Raw genomic sequence first — 21610 nt, forward strand, 5'->3', positions numbered from 1 at the left:
TTTTAAATTCAACTAAAATCTAAAATCCAAACTTCCTGCTATTATCTGCTTTACTTTCTTTGCCCTTGTCTGCTTCCAAGCTCGGACTGATTCATAGCTGCCTCTTCTACACGCAGATTTGCAGATCTTGTTCTTCAAAGCATCTAAGACACTCAGCTTGTACTGAAGAATAATGAGTAGTCAGGACAGCTTCATGGTGAAGTTACTCTTGGTAATTAAAAAGCTACACAGAGCCAACAACTTAAAACAGAAGTGACAGTACTCCTTTCTCCATTGCCCACAAAAACCATCATCATTCCCATGACTCACCATACCAGACCCCTCAAAAAAGCACATGATATGAATAGTTCATGTTACAATTGCACATCTTTAAGCTCTATCAGGCCTCCTCCACAAGATTCTCCTTCTGAAAAATGTTTCAGTATGCTACAGCTTCTGCAAGGGTCTGTACTCAGCTGTGGTACATGAAAACGGTGACATTTTTCTCATACCTGCACCGATCTCTTTGCCCTCACTCTGTTTTCTTACTCATGAGGAATGGAATTGTTAATGGTGCTTACAGTTCAATAATGCTTACTGGGTTCAGGCAATCCCCTGCAGATGGAAAGAGGACACCCTAAATGTCACTAAGGAAATCTGTAGACTACAACCCTGGAAACCCCATGGGACAGCTAAGTTTCTGCAAAGGACAGAGCTACTTCAAATGGGCACCAATTTAACAGATGCTTTCTGATTTCTGGTTCTCACTTAAGTTCTCTTGTTCTTTTTGTTTTCTAAAACCTGCCTCCATAGGTAAAGCAATCAATGTACTAATATAATTGTTTTAGTAAAGCTGTGGAGATGTAAGAACTTCCACGTAAGGACCATTTTTCACTCAAAGATACTTTATCCTGGTAGCATGATCACAATTCCAAAATATTTTACCTTAAAATCAACAGATTTCATTTCACCGTGGAGCTGGAATTGGTTACCACAGATAAAAACAGGAAGGAAAAAAGCAAACAAAATGAAACACATTAAGTATTGAAAAAGGTATGACTAGAAAAATATGACCTTTTAACTGAATTGTCCTTGCAGGCAACACTTTCCATCTGCAATGTCCAGATAAGTTAAAAGACTTCTTTTATTGTGTCTGTTAAGACTTTGAAATAATTGCTTTTTCCTCTGCTTTAATTCATTTTCATATTTCGCAAAATAAACTAAGAGGCAGGCACACTGTATCCAAGGACTTGAGACCAGATGATACTACAGTAGCAAACACCATACCAATAATGTTTCGGCATACAGAAAAAAAAAAGAAAAAAAGACTGACTGATGCATTTGATATATTCACGTCTATTTTCATGGACAAAAGTAACTTTTGTCCTTCACTGCAGTCAAATATAGTACCCATAGACAATAAGAAACACAAACGCTGACAAGAGTGTGCATCTCTTAATGACTCTGGTTTGGGCATTTATTTAAAGGAAGCACAGAAACTGGGAAGAGCAAGCGCTATGCACTTCACAAACCGAGGAAGTCTTATGTCTGATTTTGACCCGACAGAGGAACAGAAATAAAGGATAAAAATTGCTGTTCAACATTGCTTTTTCATCATTAGAGTTTACACTCCCGAAAGGCAACCACAGAAATCCAGAAAAAACATAGGTTTTAAAATAAGAAATTAAAAGGTCAGTTCCTGCTACGGACAAAAATCAGACCTTGCAGTTCTGAGAAAGAACATTGCTCATTCTGCCTCAAGTCGAGGTAAGACAGGAAGAATAAGATTTCCAAATGCAGAGTCTTGAGTTATGAAGTATCCTGAGGAATGTGCATGTGCGTGCTGGAAAGAGAAAAACATTTGTTAAAGCAAAACTCCCCACAGCAATTCAATTTACAGCTTCTGCAGCATTAATTATCTATTTCTCCCAGTCTGTTGCTCAACTCTGATAGTCAAATTCAAAGCCAGCATTTTAGATCAGCCACATCTGAACAGGGCCATCAAGGGAATTAACTCGGTCATTCCCTGCTGCTCCTTTTTCAGCAAATCTCATGGAGCTGGGGAGAGTAGTAATAAACTCCTGACTGCTCTCCTTTGCCTAGACCCCATACTTTCACTCCCATCTATAACCAACTTACTGGTCTTGGTATGTGACAGTTGCCATATGACTGCCAGAAGCCTGCATCGGTAGGGTCACACAACCTGAGGCTGCTCAAGTGATGTGACCAGACACACTCCTGTACAACATGGGACACCAGCCTCCTGCCCACATGATATATATATGCTTGTTCACCTCAGGAGGGCAGCCGCCGCTTATGTCTCTGGACAACCTTTGTAAAATCCTACAAATCCCTTCCCAGTTCAAAGACTGGACTCCAGTAAGCTAGACAGCCTGCATATTCCTTCCTTCCACCACTAGGAAAAAGCCCAAGTGGATGTCAAATTTAGCCTGAGCCAGCAGCGTGCTCTGGCAGTGATAAAGGCTACCAGGACAGCAGGCTGCAGCAGCGGCAGCAGAGTCAGCAGGCTGGGGGAAGCTACTCATGAGGCCACATTTGTAATACTGTGTTTGGTTTGAGATAGAAACTGGAAGGAGTCTAATACAGACCAAAGAGATGGCTGGGCTGGAGCTCTCAACATCCAAGGGAATGGTGAGAGGACTGAGCTACTTACAAGAAAGAGGAAGCTGAGGAGAGATCTTATGCTGTTTTCAGATACCCTGTGACAGGATATAGGGAAAACTAAGCCAGACTCAAGAGCCAAGAAAGGCTGTGAGAAGTCCATCCCTGGAGAGCTTCAAAACTTGATTGGACCATGCCCTGAACAACAGCACTGCTGTTAAGTCATTCTTTGAGCAGGGCACTGGATTAGAAACCTCCAGAGGATCCTTCCAGCCTGCCATGTTCTGTGATCAACACAGGACACCAGCCAGAGCTCACTTCTGCTCCCATTCATTTTAGAAGAAGCAATCTGGGGCCTTTACTGGATAACAGAAACACAACAAGGCACAGGATACTCTGTCAAATAATGCTGTCTAGAGTGCCAGGAAGGCAGGTGGCCATGTCCTGGCTTTCCTGCCCAATTTCAACACCAAAATCAGCCTCACCCGACCTGAGCAAAATAGCAGCAAATAGAAGCCTGTAAATGTACGAATAAATGTTCTAAATCTTTCACTCTTGTCACTTGTAACTGCAGGGTATTTACTTGGCATCTACTCAGATTCAACCAAGGAAAGCTGTGTGGCTCGTTCTCCCCACGTTTCATGAGACATTCAGAATACAATGAAACTGACTTTTGTCTGAGATGTACAAAACAGCTATGACGATACTGTAGGCTACGTTCTTACAACGATATCAAGGGAGAATGAGTTGATAAATTTAAGCTTTCATCATAACAGAAGAAGAAACTTCATTTGTGACAAATACAGAATGTATGAAACCTAAACTCTAAAAAGGGCTTTTCATTCTCTCTAGGTGCAGGACTGCTCTCTGAATGGACGCACACCTAAAACAGAGCCAAGCTAAACTCTACCTGACTGTATCAGCTTACCTGCAGTGCAGCCTTCTGCTGTGCTGCAATGTGCTGTTGCTCAGCATGATCACGGAAATCCTTGTTCAGCGGTGATCTTGCAAGTGCAATACTGCAAAAAAGAACAAGATGGTATGATACATACCACAGAAAAAATGTGTCCTTGCCATTCTAGCCATAGATTCCGTAACTTCCAGAGCTCACGATTTATTTGACTCACAGCTTGACAATTGTTAACTATTGTTTGGAATTACTATTTGTTAAAGTAAGAGAGAAAAGGAAATGGAATGACCATAGCTGTATCAGTTGACCTAACATAAACAACTGATGCCAAACTAAACCCAGAAGACTCACAGTCCTGAAGTCTGTTGTGGATTTCACTCATGGACGGAGTCCCACTGAAGTCAGTGGAATCACTGGGGTGCAACATCAGACAATGTCAGCAAGTTTTAAAACAACAGCTTCATGTTTTGACCATTACTCAGTCATTCGGTGACTGTCCTAAACAACTGTGATAAACAGAAGCACTAACAAGAGCTCTGCAGTCTTCAGTACAAGACCAGTTCTTCAGCAGATGGACAGCAGATCTCTGCTTATGGTAAAGGATCTTCCTATTGACATAACTAAATTAACGATCCTCTAATGATAGCTTGAAGTACCTACAATTGATTTTGCTTATCTATCTCAGTACAGCATACATTAGGTGTCAAATTAAAATTCCTAAATAGGTTTTCTTGGCTTTTATATCTTAAGACTTGTACACCTTGTTAACCAAAAAAGAAAAAATAAAAAGCAGACATTTTTCCCCCCAACTCTATACAGATAACATGATCAGCCATCCTCCAGACAGAATCAATGAAGACTGCCATTAGAGCTGTATTGCAAGGCAATTCACAACTACCTTTTAAATTAGCTCTGGAGACTGGTGCTGAAAGCCCAGCTCTCCTCAGTCATACAGACAAAAGTATGAAGGACAACAAGGCATCCAAACAAACTCATCAGTTGATCTCTCCGAGCAGCTTCAATGTCAACAGCTGATTTAGTAAATCAGTTTTTCAAAAGCAGCCACGCTCATGAAAAGACCTTTAGCCAAATCTACACCTAAATGTGTAATGAAAGCTAAGTAAACAATCCTCTAAAAAGTTATTATGACAAATATTAAGAAAAGCTTCATTGCTGGAGAAGAGTACTTCTCAGTGTATTTAAAACACAGTATTTTCAGTTATTTTGAAGGTATTTATTTTGCATGTAATTCTATATCCTCAATATGATTTCTGTAGATAATCTTAAGGCTTTATCATAAGCTGACAATTTTCAAGAGAGGTTGCCTGTTCTTAGATAGAGGATTCCCACATGCCAAGGCCAGAAATAATTAACTCATTCACCTTTTACACTGGCCTTGCCACTATTGTGCTTTCAGTACATCAAGCTCTTTTCCGTCAAGTTTGCACTATTTCTGTGGTCTCATTTCTCACAACTCTGGTCCACAACATTTGGCACAACGTCCCTGCCGCAGAACTGTCAGCTTCTCAAAAAAATCACACATCAGCCCACCATGCCCAAGCACAGAGTTTGACTGTTGCTTTTGTAGGTTCCCCCCATCCTCACCTTCAAAATTAGTAAATTCTAATTCTGCTTACTAGCGTATACCATTATTTTTCCTTACAGAAAAGCAGAAAGCAAACAAGCACTCCCTGAAACTCTGCCAGACTTCCAATGCAGTATGGAAACACTGTTGCCAGGAGTCAGGGGCTGTACATAATATGATACATCTATTTTCTTCTCCAGTCAATAAGTTTGCTTGAATAATAACTGTACAGAGAGTCACTCAGAGATCTAGCTCAGGCAATTTCAAATATTCTGCATACTTTTTGACAATATGAAGGAATTAAAGGTGACCTAGAATCTCCCTGAAAAAAAAGACACAGGCAGCACTCAGACTGTATTCAGAGTATTTGACTCTTGTACAGATACTGCACATAACATACCATGTCTAAAATATGGCACTGCATTCACTTTATGCTAACATAGAAGTTCAGCTATCTCAATTTCTCTATGTAAACCAGCATGTGATTTTCTAGTTACTGATTTATGACAAAAATCTAATCTTTTTGTCTTAAATGGGAGAAATCTCCACATCTATGTGATGCCAATAAGATCATAGCCCTGCAGGCGTATGCATGTCTCCAACCCCTCTTGTTTATTACCCATGCTATGTGTGTTTGCATAGAGGCATTTCAGTTGAGTCCCCAATGAAGATGACTTACTGGCTAGAATTCCTTTGTATCGTTCATTTGTGAAGTCAATCTGAAAAAGCCTTTACAGGCATGTTAGAGAAAAGAGTTGTGTTTCTATATGTACAATGTATTACACCTTATGGTGTAGAATCATCCTTACAACACAGAATCTTTTACAAGATCTGTAGTCACATAAATTGGGTTTGTCTTGCACACAGGGAGTTTCAAGGATAACTCACTCCCTGCCACAACTGTTCTTCTCTAAACCCTCAGTAACCTGAACCTAATGGTCTGCTACTTCCATTCCTTAGAGCATTTTAGCTTACTAATTAAATGCTTTCTCACTGCCTGCTACCTGATTCTTCCTTAAGGATGACTTTAATACAGTTGAGTAAGCATATCTGCTTCACCCCTTCTCAGGTGGTAATTATTTCAGCCAAAATTCAGGGTCTGTAAACAATTTTAAATACTAACATGTTCCTAAAGCGCAAGGTCTCTCTGACTGGTTATGGAGGATGGTCAGAAAACACCTCTGTTTAGTGTTTATGTAAGTTTACAGCTCACTTGCTTTTTTTTTTTCCTTTGATGTGATCAGTGATGTCCAAACAGGTCTAAGAACATAAAATACCTGGCTCCAGGGTGATTTGTGGAAGACTGGTTTTGCATAAGTAACTTTCTCTTCTCCTTGTCTAGTTCTGCCAGGATTGCAACCCTATTTTTATTCTGGAAACCTGGTGGGAATGACAGAAAAATATTAGAGAGATTTACTTGATTTCTATGGCCCAACTCTAACCTTGTGGAATTAAAAATCTCTGTACAATATGACATTATGATAAATACACTAATCTTCAAAGCTTTGCACCCATCTGAAAGGCTATTAATAAATAGGTTTCATTTTCCCTTTTCTCATTTTACAACACGAAATTGCTTCCTTAAGCTATCATATATATTAATACATTTTAAGATACAGGTTTCTATCTGAAGTTAGAGCCTACCCCTTCCCAAGCCAGCTCTGGAGCTATAAACAACCTACATTATCAAAAAAAAGTAAACTTACCAAGTTCTAGATCTAAAATGCAGTCACTGAACATTCAACTCAATGGTAACAATGGGGTAATATACTCATGAAGCCTAATTTCTCATGACAACGAACTCAAACTATAATGCAAGTTTTACACATGTAACAGGCAGAAATGAGATGACCACTAAGCTTGCACATATGTTTATACAAGAAATTACAACCTTTTATTCAATCTATGCAGAAAGGTTTATTCTTAATGTACTGATGTCCTTACATATACACACTACCCTTATTCTGAGTGGAGTATGACCACAAAGCTGGAATAGAGAAGCAAAATTAAATTGTCTGGAACTATATGAGAACACGGCCTTTATTTGCTCTGTACATCATTCTCCCAAAGGGACATTGTATACTAGAGAAGGGGTCAGGAAGTACAGTGACTGAGGGAATTTAGAAAATGCCTAAAATAGCTGCTATTTCTGTATTTTCAAAGTTGCCTTCTAGATACACAAGTCCCTGCTGTTGCCCAGTATGCCTGTACAGCACAGTTGAGGACAACAGCTACAGAGCTGACTCTTACAGGCCTCTATGCCACTAAGGACACTCTTCATATCAAGAATATATACTTTTTTTTTTTTCATCTCCAATGTGCTGTTATTCTAGAAATATCAAGCCACTACGCTGTCATAAAAAAAAAAAGAGAGATGTAAAAGTTACCTCCTTTATCTCCTCCATACAAAAAGTCAAGTCATTCCCATTGGAAACTGCTGCGTGTTGTGCCCCCACCCCGTCCTCAGTGCTGTTTTAGTCACACCACTAAAAAACGGTAGCCCACAAGCTGTTAGAAAGGCCAAAACCAGTAACTCTTAAGGGGAGTATTAGCATGTCAAGGCAAAATGATTTCAAATTTATTTTCAGTAGCTACACCCAAAGTTCGTTCCCTTTGAGAGATCTTCTGTTGCTGCTCAATTACATAATCCAATACTCCTTTCCTCAGCATAGTTCAATGAAAGAGACAATTATCAGGTAGAAACCTTCATCTCTAAATAATAATTTACATCCATATTGCCTTGCTATCAAACCCTCACCTTTTTCTTCTAATATGCTTAACATACACACCCCTAAGCCCCTGTGTCTCAGAGGTCTCAAAAGGAGCAGTTGTTTGACTACATTTTACTGTGGGTTTTATGCAAGATCACCCATAATCATCTTTACATTTGTTAACAGATTTTTTTAATTAAATGTAATTAATTGCTATTTTCCTGTCTGTTAATCTCTCCTTCCCATATGGCATTAGTTCCACTTAAAACTGTTTTGTAAGTGTATTGATTCAGGTCTTCAATGTTTCTCTGCTCTCTACGTATTGTACACTTTTTTTAAATGCCCTGCACTTGCAATGCATTTGAAACATTAAAACACAGCTGAACGTGTGCTCTAAGAGATACAAAGGCTGAGAGATCTTGTCAACAAGCTAAGATTCAACATTTCTGAGTGGAGCTAGCTCAAACCTTACTTTATTATAAATTCTGGAGACATAGCAGTAATAGGACCACTGAAGTACCTCTAACAGTGTCTGAGCTGAAGTCATCATGTCTGTATGCTCACTCTACAGAGTTTTCAGACAAAAAGCTTAATACTTGACACATTACTCAGCAGCCCTCTGTTAGTGCTTGTTTATCCCCAAATACATAAATCTAAATGCATGCTTGGAATTCAGATGATACGGTGACTGAGGCAAGAAAAAGGAGACCACTTTTTAATTTAAGTTGCTGTCAGCTAAAAAATAAAGACTAAATATGCTTACATTTATCATGAAGCAGATGGTATGATTCAGAAAGGCTTGAGACGTGTAGAACAAAATTTTAAATGCTGTTTTTAAACTGTGATCAGCAACTATGCATTATCACTGTCTTCCATTTTAGTCTGCTGCTTGCTATAGAATCACATGGCAGAAATTCTAGAGAGATTCAGAAGAAATCCAAGTATTTCTCTTCCTTTTCCTATCCCTCTGTTACTAAGAAAGGGTTTTTCTTAAACAAACAAACAAACAAAATAGTAGTATTTTGCTCTAGAATTCAGACAGTACCCATCAGCAACCTGCTGTACTGAAAAAGTAATTTGTTTAAGAGAATTTGTTAGGGGTAAGTAGAAAAAAGCCTACTTGAGAAAATGGAGGAAGACATCCAACATGTACATGCTAGTGCTCCACAGCTGATCAATGTGAAGTTCCTACAGGTATTTTAAACTTTTTTAAAATGGAAAGTAAAATCTGTTCATTTAAAAGTTAACAGTGGAGACAGCAGGACATGAGAAATCCATTTGAAAGAGGAAAATATGGCATCCTTACAAAATAATTCATCATATCTGGCCATACATAAGCGAGACTTCTATTTAGATTCTTCCGTGGTCAGGACCCCAAAATGCTTCCATAAAGATCAACCTGAAACAGCTATAGAAGTTTCCTACATTAATTTAATTTTTCATCTGCAGATTTGATATGTCTGTTCTGCTTACTGGTACCAAAAATGCAGACATGCAAAAAAAAAGCCATCCTTAGTATAGGCAGGATTCTCACCTGTGAAAGGAAGTGCAGATTTTCAAACACAACAACTTCTTTTAAAGCTTTAAGTTTAGACTTCCCTTAACTGGGCTGAGTTGCACTACTATTCTGAGTTTGAACAGTTCATGAATTTTGCAGTCCATTAATATTCTTCTCTGCTTTGCAGACACGAGAGTCTTGACACAAAATGACCAATTCAAGGCAGCTAAATAGATTAATGGCAGTGTCAGATGTCAAACTGAGTACCTGGATTCTCACATTACTCTCTAAGGTAGCAGACTCAGGACATTTAAAATTTAAACTTGTTCTTTCTGACACCCCTGTTTCTGACATAAAGCATTACATTATGTGCTCTGTGCAGGAGCTAAAAGTTTACTTGCACGGGTGTTTTGTATGTGAAAGGCAGAAAACTGGAGCACTCTGAAGCCTTGCTGAGTGACACTGATAGCTTATGAGGTCACAGCAAGCTTTGCTCTTTAACCTAATCCCAACACCCAACCCTGCCACCCTACCTCACCGAGATCTACGTCAGTTAGTGCTACGAGCTAACTCTGCATGGCTAGAAACAGCATTACCTTGCTTTTCATCTCATATCTTTTCCCTGATCTGCTGTTTGCTTCAAATTCACAGTATGTATAAGTTTTTTCTAATATGCATTATTTATCATTTGTCCATAGATGTCTAACAGCACAAAAGAACTCTCCGCCACTTTGTGTTCAAGATACATTTCTACTTGGAAAAGTGGTTTCAAACCTGGATGTTTAAGTTCTATACATTAGAAAGCACTGCCACTGCACACTGTTCTGCCTGCTCAATTTGGAAAGCATTTCACAGCCATTTCTTACTGAAGTGCATGTTTTCATAAATGGTAGCCTTCACAAAGTGAGGCAGCAACCTCTTAAAAACCAGAGTCTAAAGACCTTATTAAGCACACAACGCTTGGGAAAAAGGATGGAGTAACTGTATTTTTATTTCCTCTTATGACTACTGGCATCAAAAACCATGATCTGATAGTCTGCTGCACATCAATACTTTTCAGTAACAATTTACATTCAGGTGTGTTTTCACATACGTTGTGTGAGAATGAAAAAAAAAAAGGCATATAAGTAATTCAGTAGATTAACTTGAATTACTGTTATATTAATATACTTTGTCTGCCCTTCCAGAAAACAGCTACATGCATAACAATGTAAGCCATTGACAGCTTTATGGCCACAAAGTTCTCCAGGGAAGAGATATGCTACAGCCCTCAAGAAATATGCTTGAGCACAGATCAAACTCAGATGCAGGGCAGCAAAGTTTGTAGATGATGACATAATTCCATGCAGAACAGCACAATCGTCCTTTTTAACACAGACTCTGTGAACAGAATGCTAAATCTAGCTGCTCAGACTGCATTATGTGAATGCGCTCACATACCTTTAGGCCAAAGACTAAACAACTGCCAGGACAGAAAGACACCTTGTAAAATTGCTACAGCCTGAAGCTTAGAATACTGTACGTATTTCAAAAGCTTGGTTCTTCCAACATAAGAAGGAAGGTCTGAAGCAGGACCTGTATTTCTTTCACCTCTGGTGACCTAAAGGAGAGTTCCTTCCTGAGCAGTCACATTTTCCTCATCTCAGTGGGCTTCCTCTAGGAGAACTCACATTAAAGACATGGAGTCTTTAATTTAGTAACACACAAGGTACACTCTGGCCTTGCTGTGCACAAGCAAAAGCATTACGAGAGCACCCTTATTAATGTATGTTGCATAAGTACTGTGAAGTGTTGTTGCAGAAGCAGTGTATTACCAAGCACCTGAAAGTAATTTCTATAATTCAGAAGCGGATTTCCACCACCCCCACCTTTCCCCTCCCACAAATGTACCACTCTGGTCTACAAACTCATTTTGTGGACAATACACAGCATGCTAAAAGCTTTTCCATTTCTTTTAAATGCTGTAATCAGTCTCATGCAATCAGTGCAATCACTTCCATGTGGTAATAATGGCCTGAAGTAAGGCTTTCATTCAATTCTATTTGGTTTTGCTGCACTCATACGCAAGTCATCTTTGAAATTCTAATCAAAAGAATGCTTCCTAAGAGGCCAACGAATTAAAGGAAGTCCAGTCCACAAAGTATTAACCTTTGTATGCCGAGTCTGCAATTAAGAGAAAACTCAATTAACTCCTAGGAAAATTACCCATTACTGATTAAAGGGAAATAAACAACTCAGTACAAAAAATTACGAGCACAGTCTACCTGTGTAGAAAGCTAATGTTTAATTCATCCTTACAGTTCTGTGTGAGCAAGTGCTACCATCCATAACCCTTTCAGTGAATGTTTCAGTAAATCCCTGTTCCTTTTGTCTAAGAAGAGGGAAATGAAAGAATGAATAGCTTGAAAAGTACCAATATGTGTGTCATGCAGCAAGCTCAAAATGCAGTATTTGTCTCATTTTCCCTACTAGACTGCATCTGGTCAAGAGAAAGATACAGACGTCTTGAACTGTTACTCAGATTTACCTATTCCCTTCTAATTTTCCTAGGTGTATTGTTTATAGGCTCATTTGGGTAATTAAACTTGATAGTGTTTCTTGCCTGCTTACTGCAAATAGTTTTTGTGTGATAATTAAACAGTTCCTTTAGTGAGTCTCTAAAGGGTATCTCAAAGTATAAAAGCAGATTCTAATGCTCTATTAAATTATAAGCCTCTGGAATTTGGAGGGAAGCAAAGGCATTCGGGCACTAAAATCCCATCCTACTTCTCAGTATATTCACATATATAAGAAAAAGTATCTTTTAACTCTCTATGACAACATTCTATTCCTGGCAATGATGCTGCCTTGGTATTCACAGAATAAAGCAAGAGTCACCATTACATACCAAAAACTCCTCAGAGTCTCAGGTTGCTGGGAAACTGAATTCTGAATTCATTTCTCATAACCAGTAAGTGAAGAGCCATACCCGAGAAGCTTTCTCCTCAGCTCTTCTGTAGAAGTGACAACCCTCAAAGTTCCACTAAGATTTCCAGAAAGCACCTCTAGAGGGCGATTTAAGACCCTCCTTCAAACTTGCCGAGTGACGACACCCCCCCTCTCCCCAGACCCTCGGCTCCCTCTAATGCACGTGCCTCGGCTAGTTAGATGGACCGTTTCCATGTCTTGAACGATTTTATGGATGCAGTTCAGATGTGTCATCATGCACCGAAACACTTCATTGGAGTTAGAATTACTATTTTATTTGGCTTTTCCTCCTAGGCCTGGCCACTTGCTATCTATCTTTGACAGCTATTATGGCCTGGGTCTTGCCGCTCCCATCACGACATAGAAAACATTAGAGTTCTGGCTGTTCCCCGATGCTGAGCGCAAGAGCTGTTAAGTCATGTTCAATGCTAAGTGCTGTTAAGTGTCTGAAATATGCTTCAGGAAATAAGCACATCACCACATGCATGATAGGTCCTTCAAAACCTGAGCATGAAGGAATGCACAGTAATTCAGACCTCGCTAGCCATACGTGGTCTTTTTCAATCGTTTAAAATGTGTGTCTTCTCCCAGAAGGCTTGCTCACATTCTGTGACTTTCAGCCCCACCTTCCTGCCTCTCTTCCCCTTCCTGCTCTTTCTGTAAAATAAACTTACTGTTTTGGTGACTTCACTGACATTTTGCACATAGTTTTCCCCCTTGAATACTTAGATTAAAACCTACCTTGTCCTGAAGGATTTGCTGCCATTCTTCAATTTTCAGCCCTAGTTTTATTCAGTTGCAGTTCAACTCTTTTAACCCCACAAATATCTGCAAAACAGGCACAACAGAAGATAAACATATTCCTTTAAAAGAAAAGCTTGGATTTCATTTTGTTATAGATTTCATAAATGCGACAACTGTTAGAAAGCATAAGGCAAATTACATAAAATATGTAATAGTATTTATATTGTTCTGATAAAAATTTTTACTGTGAAATACCAACAGTTGTGATCAATACTTTTTCAGATTCTAGTAAGTTAAGACCTTTAGAGTCATTCTGGAGTCACACACACTTTTTCCTAACAGAACTTCTTCCTGACAAAGTCTGTCAGCCTGCACTTAAGAGTCATGTTGGACCATTATACTCCTTGAATGCTAAAGCGCCGAAAGATCTCCGTTTAGGCTCTAACTCAAAAAAACTGATTATCCAATGGAAGAAAATTTAAGTCCAAGCTACAAGGCTTGCTGAAGGTTACCATCCTCACAGCTAAGGCAAAACAAAAAGGGATGCCCACTCCTCTGCAATACGTCACCTCGGGCCACCATCAACTTCTGCATCCATTAAGGTGCCGGGCTGCACAGCGCAGCAGAGAAGGGCTCCAGCTCAGCCGGGTGGAGGGGAGGGATGGGAGCACCGAATCCTGCGGCAAAAGTGAATCAGAAGTCGCGGTCAGATTGCAACAGAAGACCAGGAAACGGCAGGTCCCTGAGCAGCCACACCAGCGCGACGAAAAAGTAATTCAACAACAGTATCAACTACGAGCAGTGGCGCCGGTCAGAACGTTTCCCCAAGAGGACCGGTCCGACCTGCACGGTCCGGGGAGAAGCGCCCGGGGAGGCCAGGCACCGCTGTCCCAAGGTCCGCGGGGCCTCACCTGCCAGCGGGCTCGCAGACCGCCTCCGCCCGGCCGCTAACAGGCTGGGACCTCGCGGGGAGCCCCGCGGCGGGACGGCGGGGGCCGGGGCTGTCCCCCGGGCGGGGAGCCCCCGCGGCGGGGCGGCGGGACGGCGGGGGCCGGGGGCGCCAGGCTCACAGCGCCCAGCCAGCGGGGTCTCCCGCCGCTGCCTGCCCCCGCCCGCCGGAATGGACTCTCCCTCCCTCCCTCCCTCCCTCCCTCCCACCCACCCACCTACCTACCTACCTACCTTCTCCCCCCGCCCCGTGCGTGTGGAGTCTCCTGCTCACCGCCTCCCTCCCTCCCGCCTACAAGGGACGGACTCTCCCGGTCTCTCGCCCTCCCCGGGCCCGCCAGGCCGGGCACCTGCCCTCCCAGTACCCACCTGCCCGAGGGCTCGGGCTCACGGCTCCCGCTCCGGCTCCTTCCCGTTCTCCCCGCCCGCCCGTCCCTATCCGCACCACAGCCGCCTCACGGCCATCCCGCCCCACCCCCTTCCCCACTTGGTTCTCCCCGCCCAGCCCCACCGTGGCCAATAACCTCACGGCACATGCTCGTGACTCATCCTCTGCGCGACGACACCCGTTCACCCGCGCCGTCTAATTCCTTCCCGGGCGGCGGCGAAATGCGTCACTTCGCCTAACTCGATGGACAGGTAGGAGTGGCCAGTCCGCTTCAAGTGGGGTGAAGAGGACCCGCCTCCGCCTCGCTCTGAGGCCAGCCCTGGTCTCTAGGCGATGGGCGGGGCCGGCATGGCGGGCCGGTGGGGTTCCGCTTTGAGGTGGGGGTGTCCACAGGCCGCCTCTGCCCGCGCCCTGCGCCGGAGCACGGGGGCTTGTGCGCGGCGAGGCTTAGGCCCCAGCAAATGTTCAGTTCGGGCTTTAAACTGAATGTTTGCTTCGTGGCGCCTGCGAGGTGTGTCAGCCTGGGTACGGGAGGGGTTCAGGAGCAAGTGTGAGGATCACTCGTGGGTCACGCTAAGGGGACTTCAGTCATCAGCACAGTTAAATGGTGGGGGGGGGAAGAAAGGTGGAAGGGAAGGGTCGTTTAAGTTTTTATCGCACCCGCGGAGTTTGAACACAGCAGGAATCATTTGGAATGAATTCCAGAAAGGGTTGTGCATTTATGTTACTAATGCACTGTTTTTGAAATGTCAAGCAACAGCTTTGTAAATTAGAGTATGTTTTAAGTGCTAAGTCTGTACTGGAGGACAAGCCTTAAACAGCAATCTGAGACTTGTGGTTAAAATGTTTCAGTTTGATTCAAACTGAGCTGAGTAGTGATTTGAACTGTGGCCCTTAACAGCTGTACCTCTGATCACCTACCCACAAATAAAATCAATTCTTAAGAACTGCAATAAATAAAAAACATAACAGGCTGCAAACAGATGAGGCCAATGCTGACCTCCAGCTAGCCAAGAAATCAGTCACATTACCTACTTAAGTTTTATACACAGGGGTTTTTTTTTAAGGCAGTAAATTTTGATGAAATAAAGGCCTTTTTTTAGAACCAAATTTAAAGAAAAGTACAGAAAATCAGTTGCTTTTTTGTAAGTCTTAGTTCAAGATGTCTCTAGTTAGATAGGCCTTTGCTGCAGGATACTAAACTTCTTAATACGGAGATTTTAGTGGAGTATATAACAGGCATTTCTGAGCAAATGACAGTTATGGCAAGGGGGAGCTTGGATCTGGTAGTCAAACCTTCTGTATGCTGCACGCTATTTAATTTATCTGCTTCCTCTTCCATCAAGTCTTGGAAGTCCTTAACCTCATCACTTTCCAGGCTTAAAGTGGAAAAAGGACTTACTAAAAACTGTTATTTTAGTTACAATGGAATTATTTATATTGGTAAGAACATACACAGTGTGTACACAGTGCTGAGTGCCACACTAGTCTGTTAGCTTGGGCAACCAAATATATACATAATTGTTGAAGGTAATTAACAATGTTTTAAGATCTTCTGCTGGAGCCAGCTGTACTAAATTATGTAGAAATAAATTACATTTCTGAGAGTGTACAGGATGTATAAAAATCCTATCAGTATCTATAGCAATTGATTAATTTGTCTTAATATAGTGTGCATTAGTGTTATGCATACAAATTCTGTGATGTAGGGAATGTGCTGCTAACCAAATATGCTGTCCGTCCATGCATTTATACGTACTTTTCAAAGCCTCGCTAAGTGTGAAAATTGTAAAACTGAATGAATTTATGTCTGAAGACTTGTCCAGATTTAGATTCTGGTTACCTAGATTGTTTGCCTGGTAAAACCAGACTCTGTGTGTTTGTGTGTTTTAATGAAAACCCAAACCAGCACCTGAGCAACCACCAAACATCTGACAATATCAGGGAGTTTTCTGTTTGCTTTAAAGCTGTGTTAATTAATATTGTGGAAGGCGAACATTGCTGCCTTTCCCACATACAGGCATTATTTTCAACTCTTCTCTTTGCCTGAACAGCTGATTGAGCACCTTCCCTCATTTTGAGTTTGGGTTTTTTTTCATCTTTTGTAATTTCTCATTGTGCCTTGAGAACTGTCATATGTGCTATTTTTTATTTTTCCTTTTAGTTATTCTCTCTTGGATGATCAGCAGTCCATTTTACCTAGACATCTTGCTTGTAATCCTTAACTGCTGAGAAGCATTGCGAATGAAGAGCAGTGCAGTGCACAAGCTAATAATCCTATCTGGTGCATTTCTCTGCATTGCCATGCCAGGACTGAGGATGTAAGTGATTCTGAAAAGCTGCAGTTTGAGACAGACAGGCTTAGCTGCTGGGCTCTTTGACACAGCTAACACTGGTAAGAAGAATTACGTAGTGGACAGTGGTCCTTGGTTGGGGATCGAGGAAGGAAGGTAGAAAAGGGAGAGGTAGCAGAGTGAGGAGGAGTCATGAGCAAGGAAACTCAGCTGCAGAAAGGCTGGGACGAAAATGGATCATAGCTGTGACTTTGAGCATCTCTATGAAAACATGGTCCTGCCTCAAGTCAAATGATCCTTTGGCTTTGGGAGGAGTTTCACATCAGTAAATTAATTTCCTCCTTGGGTTAGAGACACAGGAAGGAATGTAGCCCTTGAGACAAATGGGATCTAATCTCTCGTGCGTCACAATACTTTCATCTTCCCTGAAATTCCTATTTTTGTTCACCATACTCAAATAAAAATCCATAAAATACAGCATTTATAGCGTGTCTATTGGAAAGTCATTACAAAATCTTCAGTTTAAAAAGAGGCTGTTCTTGAACATCGCCTCACAAATCCGGCCATGCTGCTTCTTGTCAATAAAACGCTGTTTTTGAGGCTGGCTGTTCTCCTCATCTCGGTGTAGAGGGAGCTGTGTATCTCATTAAATACACAAAAGCTGAGTTAAATTGGATGTGATACTGAATAATCATAAACTGCAATATTTCAGAATTGCCATGGGCAGTTCTATTCACTACAAGCTGCTTCCATTTGACAAAGCTGAGGTAAAACAGTGCTTTACTCTTTTTTTTTCTTTCTTTTTTCTAAGTGAAAATGGGCTGTGTGGGATGTCTCCTTGGCTTTAGCCAACATCTTCCAGAACGGTGCTGTTACTTCCAACTGGCAGTGCTACTCATGCAGACGCATTCTAAACACTTCTTTTTATTTCTACATTTAATGTGCATGTCACAGATAAGAATGTTTTGAAGAGGCTTTAAACATTTTAGTTGGATTACTTTTTTTATATCCAGTGTCTCAAGATACCGTATCCATAGTTGTAGTCCTTCTCCATGGTGCACTTCTGATTTTTCATCGGAAAGTCATTTAGCACAGACTTCCACTTTTTGTCACAAGTGCCCTGTCTTCCCACAATCCTGTTTACTGCTTCCCCATCAAACCTGACAGCTTTGAAGGCTTTTGATGCGGCAAAAGCTTACCCATTAGCTTCAATGCGTGCATGAGTAGTGCTGCTGACTTGAAAGTGATCCCTTCTCTGCACTGAGTCAAGAAGCACATGCATAATATTTAACTGGGTCAGGTCAAAAGCCTGCTCTCTTCAATCTGTGCAGTACAAGACATGAGCTGTAGTAGCATAGGGAAGGAAGGACTTTTTTTTTTTTTCAAAAGATAGCTGGATTATAATTTTTTTTACATCCTCTAGAATGGTCTTGTTTTGTACTACTTTCATATGTGCTTATGTGCAGACAGATACAAATATTATCCTGTCCAGGTGGAGCACAGTGGGGGTGGAGATAAAGTGGTCAAGGAGAGACTGTTGACAATGGGGAAAAAAGTTTTTGCTGCCATTGACCTGGCAAACTATCCAAGCCTGACAGTCTGGCTGGTGTGGTCTCCAGTCTACCGTATTGTTTGTTGTCTGTACTGCCTGGAGTGTGCTGTACAGAAGAATGCTATAATTTAGGCTGTAAGTAGAATAGTTGATGAAACGCAGGTGGGTTTTACATGTCTGGTCTAGTAAATAAATTCAACCTGAAGTTAGCCTCCTGCTATTCATTGTAAACCGTATTGCCATTTTATGTCTTATTATCTCAACATGAACATGAAGATGCATTACAAAAAGAACGTTACGAAACAACTGACAGTCCTTTTCAGGCTCACACTGAGCACTTACAAAGCTATCTGCCATTATAAAACCATCCTGAGTGGTGTTATTGGACTACTTGACACTGCAGATCAGAACAGCAGTAAACCACTGGTGCTGCCTATCTTTAAATTTGTAAATTGGTTTTCCTACTGGTGCCTTTCTGTTGATATTAAGGAGTTGTTCCTTGCTTTGAAGAAAAGCACTTTGCCACCCAATATTGTATTGCTGGTAGGTAGTATATTTGCTGTTGTCTGTAACATCTGTCAATGTATTTTAAAATTAGGAATTGTATTAAATAAGAAAATGTTCTTTTGCAGAGGATTTAGACAGGCAATAGAGAAAGCACCCGGATCTCAGAACCTGCCACCAAACTCCTTCTATACCAACAACTGCAGGAATGTTGTACATAATGCAACTCAATGGCACTGCATAGAATGTCTTCAAAATTCCTGTTCTTGCTTATGCTGGCCTATGTCCCACCCTTCGTAAAAATGACAGGGGATGTAACATACAAAGAATGATCTCGAGTTGGTGCCAGAAATGCTTAATTACAATATGTTGAGAAGCCCTGGTTGAGAAGATACAGCTAAACAGCAGAAGTAATGCAAGTACTTCCTGAACTAACACTGCCTTAAGGTAGGTGCAAGAGTATCATTGAAAAGGCAGGATGAGAAGGCAACCTGTAGATCTTTCCTCTCTCTATTTATCCTAGTAATCCAAAGAGGTAGCCTGTAGGACTTTCATTTCAGTGATACAGAGGCAGAACTTCTTTCTTCAGAAAAAAATGTGAAATTGGTGACCTTTGTCTTAAATTGGTGAGATTCTCGATCTCCAAATTGACCATTTGTCTTCTCGCCCAGTTAGTATATAATACCATATACGCATACCTATTCTGCTGTATCTTGTTTCTCAGCTGAAATGATGTAAACGTAATAAATAGAATTTTGCTAGGAGAGCATGCCATTTTTTTCAGGTTAACTTGGCTTAAGAGGTGGGCATTGAATAGTAGTCTCTCTTCGGCCAGTCACTGATTTTGATTCTCGTTGTGTATTTTATTTTGCTGGTTGCATGGTTCATGTACTGATTGGTTTTAGCTTGGCCAACGTTTAACAAAAAGAAAACTATCAATAAAAATGTCAATAAAATTATACCACCACAGTTGGTGGTATGGAGTAGGATCTGGAGAATGGAACATTTCCATGTTTTTAATCAGTCATAATTTCTTAGCAGAATAAAGACATTTATTTATTTCAGTACTGCCACTATTAGAAAAATAGACACTTTCCGTCCTCAGTTTTTGGCTTTACATTCTTGTGCCTGCTGCTGGAGCCAGATGACCCACATGCTGATTCATTTAGAGGTTTTCTATTTGTGTGTGGAAAAAAATTCCTTCAAGAAGTCAGCTACATAATGCACCTTTTTTCTGTTTTGTTTCATGCATAACATATTTGGAGTTGTTTAGGGCCTCTGTTGATAATGTGTGACTAGTTCTAATCAAGGTACAAGAATTTGCTCTTAACTCTAATTTTCCAAGTGCAAGTCTTAAAATGTTTTATCTTCTGTCTTTTTGAAGTTCCAGCTCTTGAAATCAAGCACATAAGATTGTCATCTTCCATGTTTACAAAAAAAAAAATAATGGTTTTCTCTCATGACTGAAGAGGAAGCTAAAAACTCGCACCAGTCTGTGATATGAACTTATAGAGAAGACAGCAAAGGCCAGCCAGTTGTACAGATTTTTCAGATTACAAATTTAAAGTAAGTTTCATATATTTTGAGATATGATTTATCATTTTTGCACTCTTCTGGTTCTCAGTAGGATAGTTTACATCTGCTACTGAAGGTATATATCACTGTTAAACCTAGATTACTGCCTATACCAGATATTTACAGACTTAGTACTCACTGAAATAGAGGAAGATAGACACCTGCCTTTAGACGTTAACAGATGTACAGATACCCTAACCCTGTCCATCTGGTTTCACAAAATGCATGTTGTTAGCAGCAATTAGTTGTAGTGAACATTTATATTGAAGTGACCTAGGGATCAATATAGGAAAGACACCTCATCAACAGTTAACCATCTGGACTTTTAGCATGCTATGGTGTTGGAATTCTGAAATTTAAATGTAACTATCATAGTCAAGAGTTTAAGAGTATCACCATAATAATCACCAGGTTTGCCTATTTTCCTGGATAAAAGTCCTTCTACTAATGTCTTCTGAACTTCTTCCACCCAGCTTCAGCTTGCTTGTATTCACAGGTGCACAAATATTCCTGTATTTTGCATATATTGATCCAGTTACTTGAAAATGTTTCTAAGTAGTTTGTGTTAGATGAGAAGACTAAGGATGCTATGTTTCAGCTCCAAGCAGAAACCATCTAGGTAACACAGATAAATGTTATTTAATAAACAAAAAAGCATATATTGCCTGTACATACAGTGTTCACAGAGAGCTAGACCAGTACATGAATCACTGGAGTTCAGAACTTCATTCTTGCATACAGGAAAATGGACAGGTCACCTCGTATCTCTTCAGAAACTAGACATACGACTTCCATAGTAACATACATTCCATAAAAAAGTCATTCAGGCTGGAGGGGACCTAGGGAGGTCTCTGGTCCAATCTCTTGCTTAAAGGAGGGTCAGACATGAGATCAGACTAGATTTCTCAGGGCTTTGCCCAGTACAGGTCTTGAAAATGTGCAAGGGTGGATGGAGACTGCACAACCTCTGTCTGCGACCTGCTCTGCTGCTTGGCTGTCCTCAGGGGGAAAAAGTTCTTCCTAGCATCCAGCAGGAATTTGCTGTTTCAGTTTATGTCCTTTGTCCTCCTGTTATGCACGAAAGAGCCCAGCTCCATTGCTTCCATCCCCTCCCTACGGGGTATTGGGGCTGCAATTAAGTGCCGGTGAAGCCATGTCTGCTCCAGGCTGAAAAAGCGTCAGCCTTGCAGCTTCTGCTTGCAGGGCAAGTGCTCCAGTCAGCAGCCATCTTGGTGCTCTGCTCTGAACTTTCTCCAGTTTTTCAGTGTCTTTCTTCTATTAGGGGGCCCACAATCAGACACTGTATTTCTGATAAGGTCTAACAAGTGCCAAG

The 21610-nt window shown here is 41.0% G+C and overlaps 1 protein-coding gene across 3 annotated transcripts; it reads right to left on the reverse strand.

Moving 5' to 3' along the window:
- Positions 1-1426: 1426 nt before the first annotated feature.
- Positions 1427-14447, reverse strand: INIP (INTS3 and NABP interacting protein). 3 transcript variants are annotated; one of them, XM_054810663.1, is made up of 6 exons: positions 14334-14447; positions 13586-13693; positions 13014-13100; positions 6374-6476; positions 3530-3620; positions 1427-1822 (listed from the first exon to the last, which is right to left on the reverse strand). In XM_054810663.1, exons 3-6 carry the CDS (start codon positions 13036-13038, stop codon positions 1727-1729), a joined length of 315 nt encoding a protein of 104 aa, XP_054666638.1. In that variant the 5' UTR covers positions 13039-13100; positions 13586-13693; positions 14334-14447; the 3' UTR covers positions 1427-1726. The 3 variants fall into 3 exon arrangements, with proteins under 3 accessions (XP_054666638.1, XP_054666639.1, XP_054666640.1); XM_054810664.1 differs by lacking the exon at positions 14334-14447 and adding an exon at positions 13928-13950; XM_054810665.1 differs by lacking the exon at positions 13586-13693 and having other exon boundaries at positions 14334-14388.
- Positions 14448-21610: the final 7163 nt, after the last annotated feature.

This window comes from Grus americana, chromosome Z (genome assembly GCF_028858705.1).
Source record: "Grus americana isolate bGruAme1 chromosome Z, bGruAme1.mat, whole genome shotgun sequence".
NCBI lineage: Eukaryota > Metazoa > Chordata > Aves > Gruiformes > Gruidae > Grus > Grus americana.

Coding starts and splice junctions, on each gene's coding strand:
- INIP (XM_054810663.1), bottom strand. CDS start 13,038: ATGGCAGCAAATCCTTCAGGACAAG. Junction 3,621..6,373: donor ACAAATCACCCTGGAGCCAG/GTATTTTATGTT, acceptor TCTTTTTTGCAG/TATTGCACTTGCAAGATCAC. Junction 1,823..3,529: donor AGCAGAAGGCTGCACTGCAG/GTAAGCTGATAC, acceptor TTCTCTTTCCAG/CACGCACATGCACATTCCTC.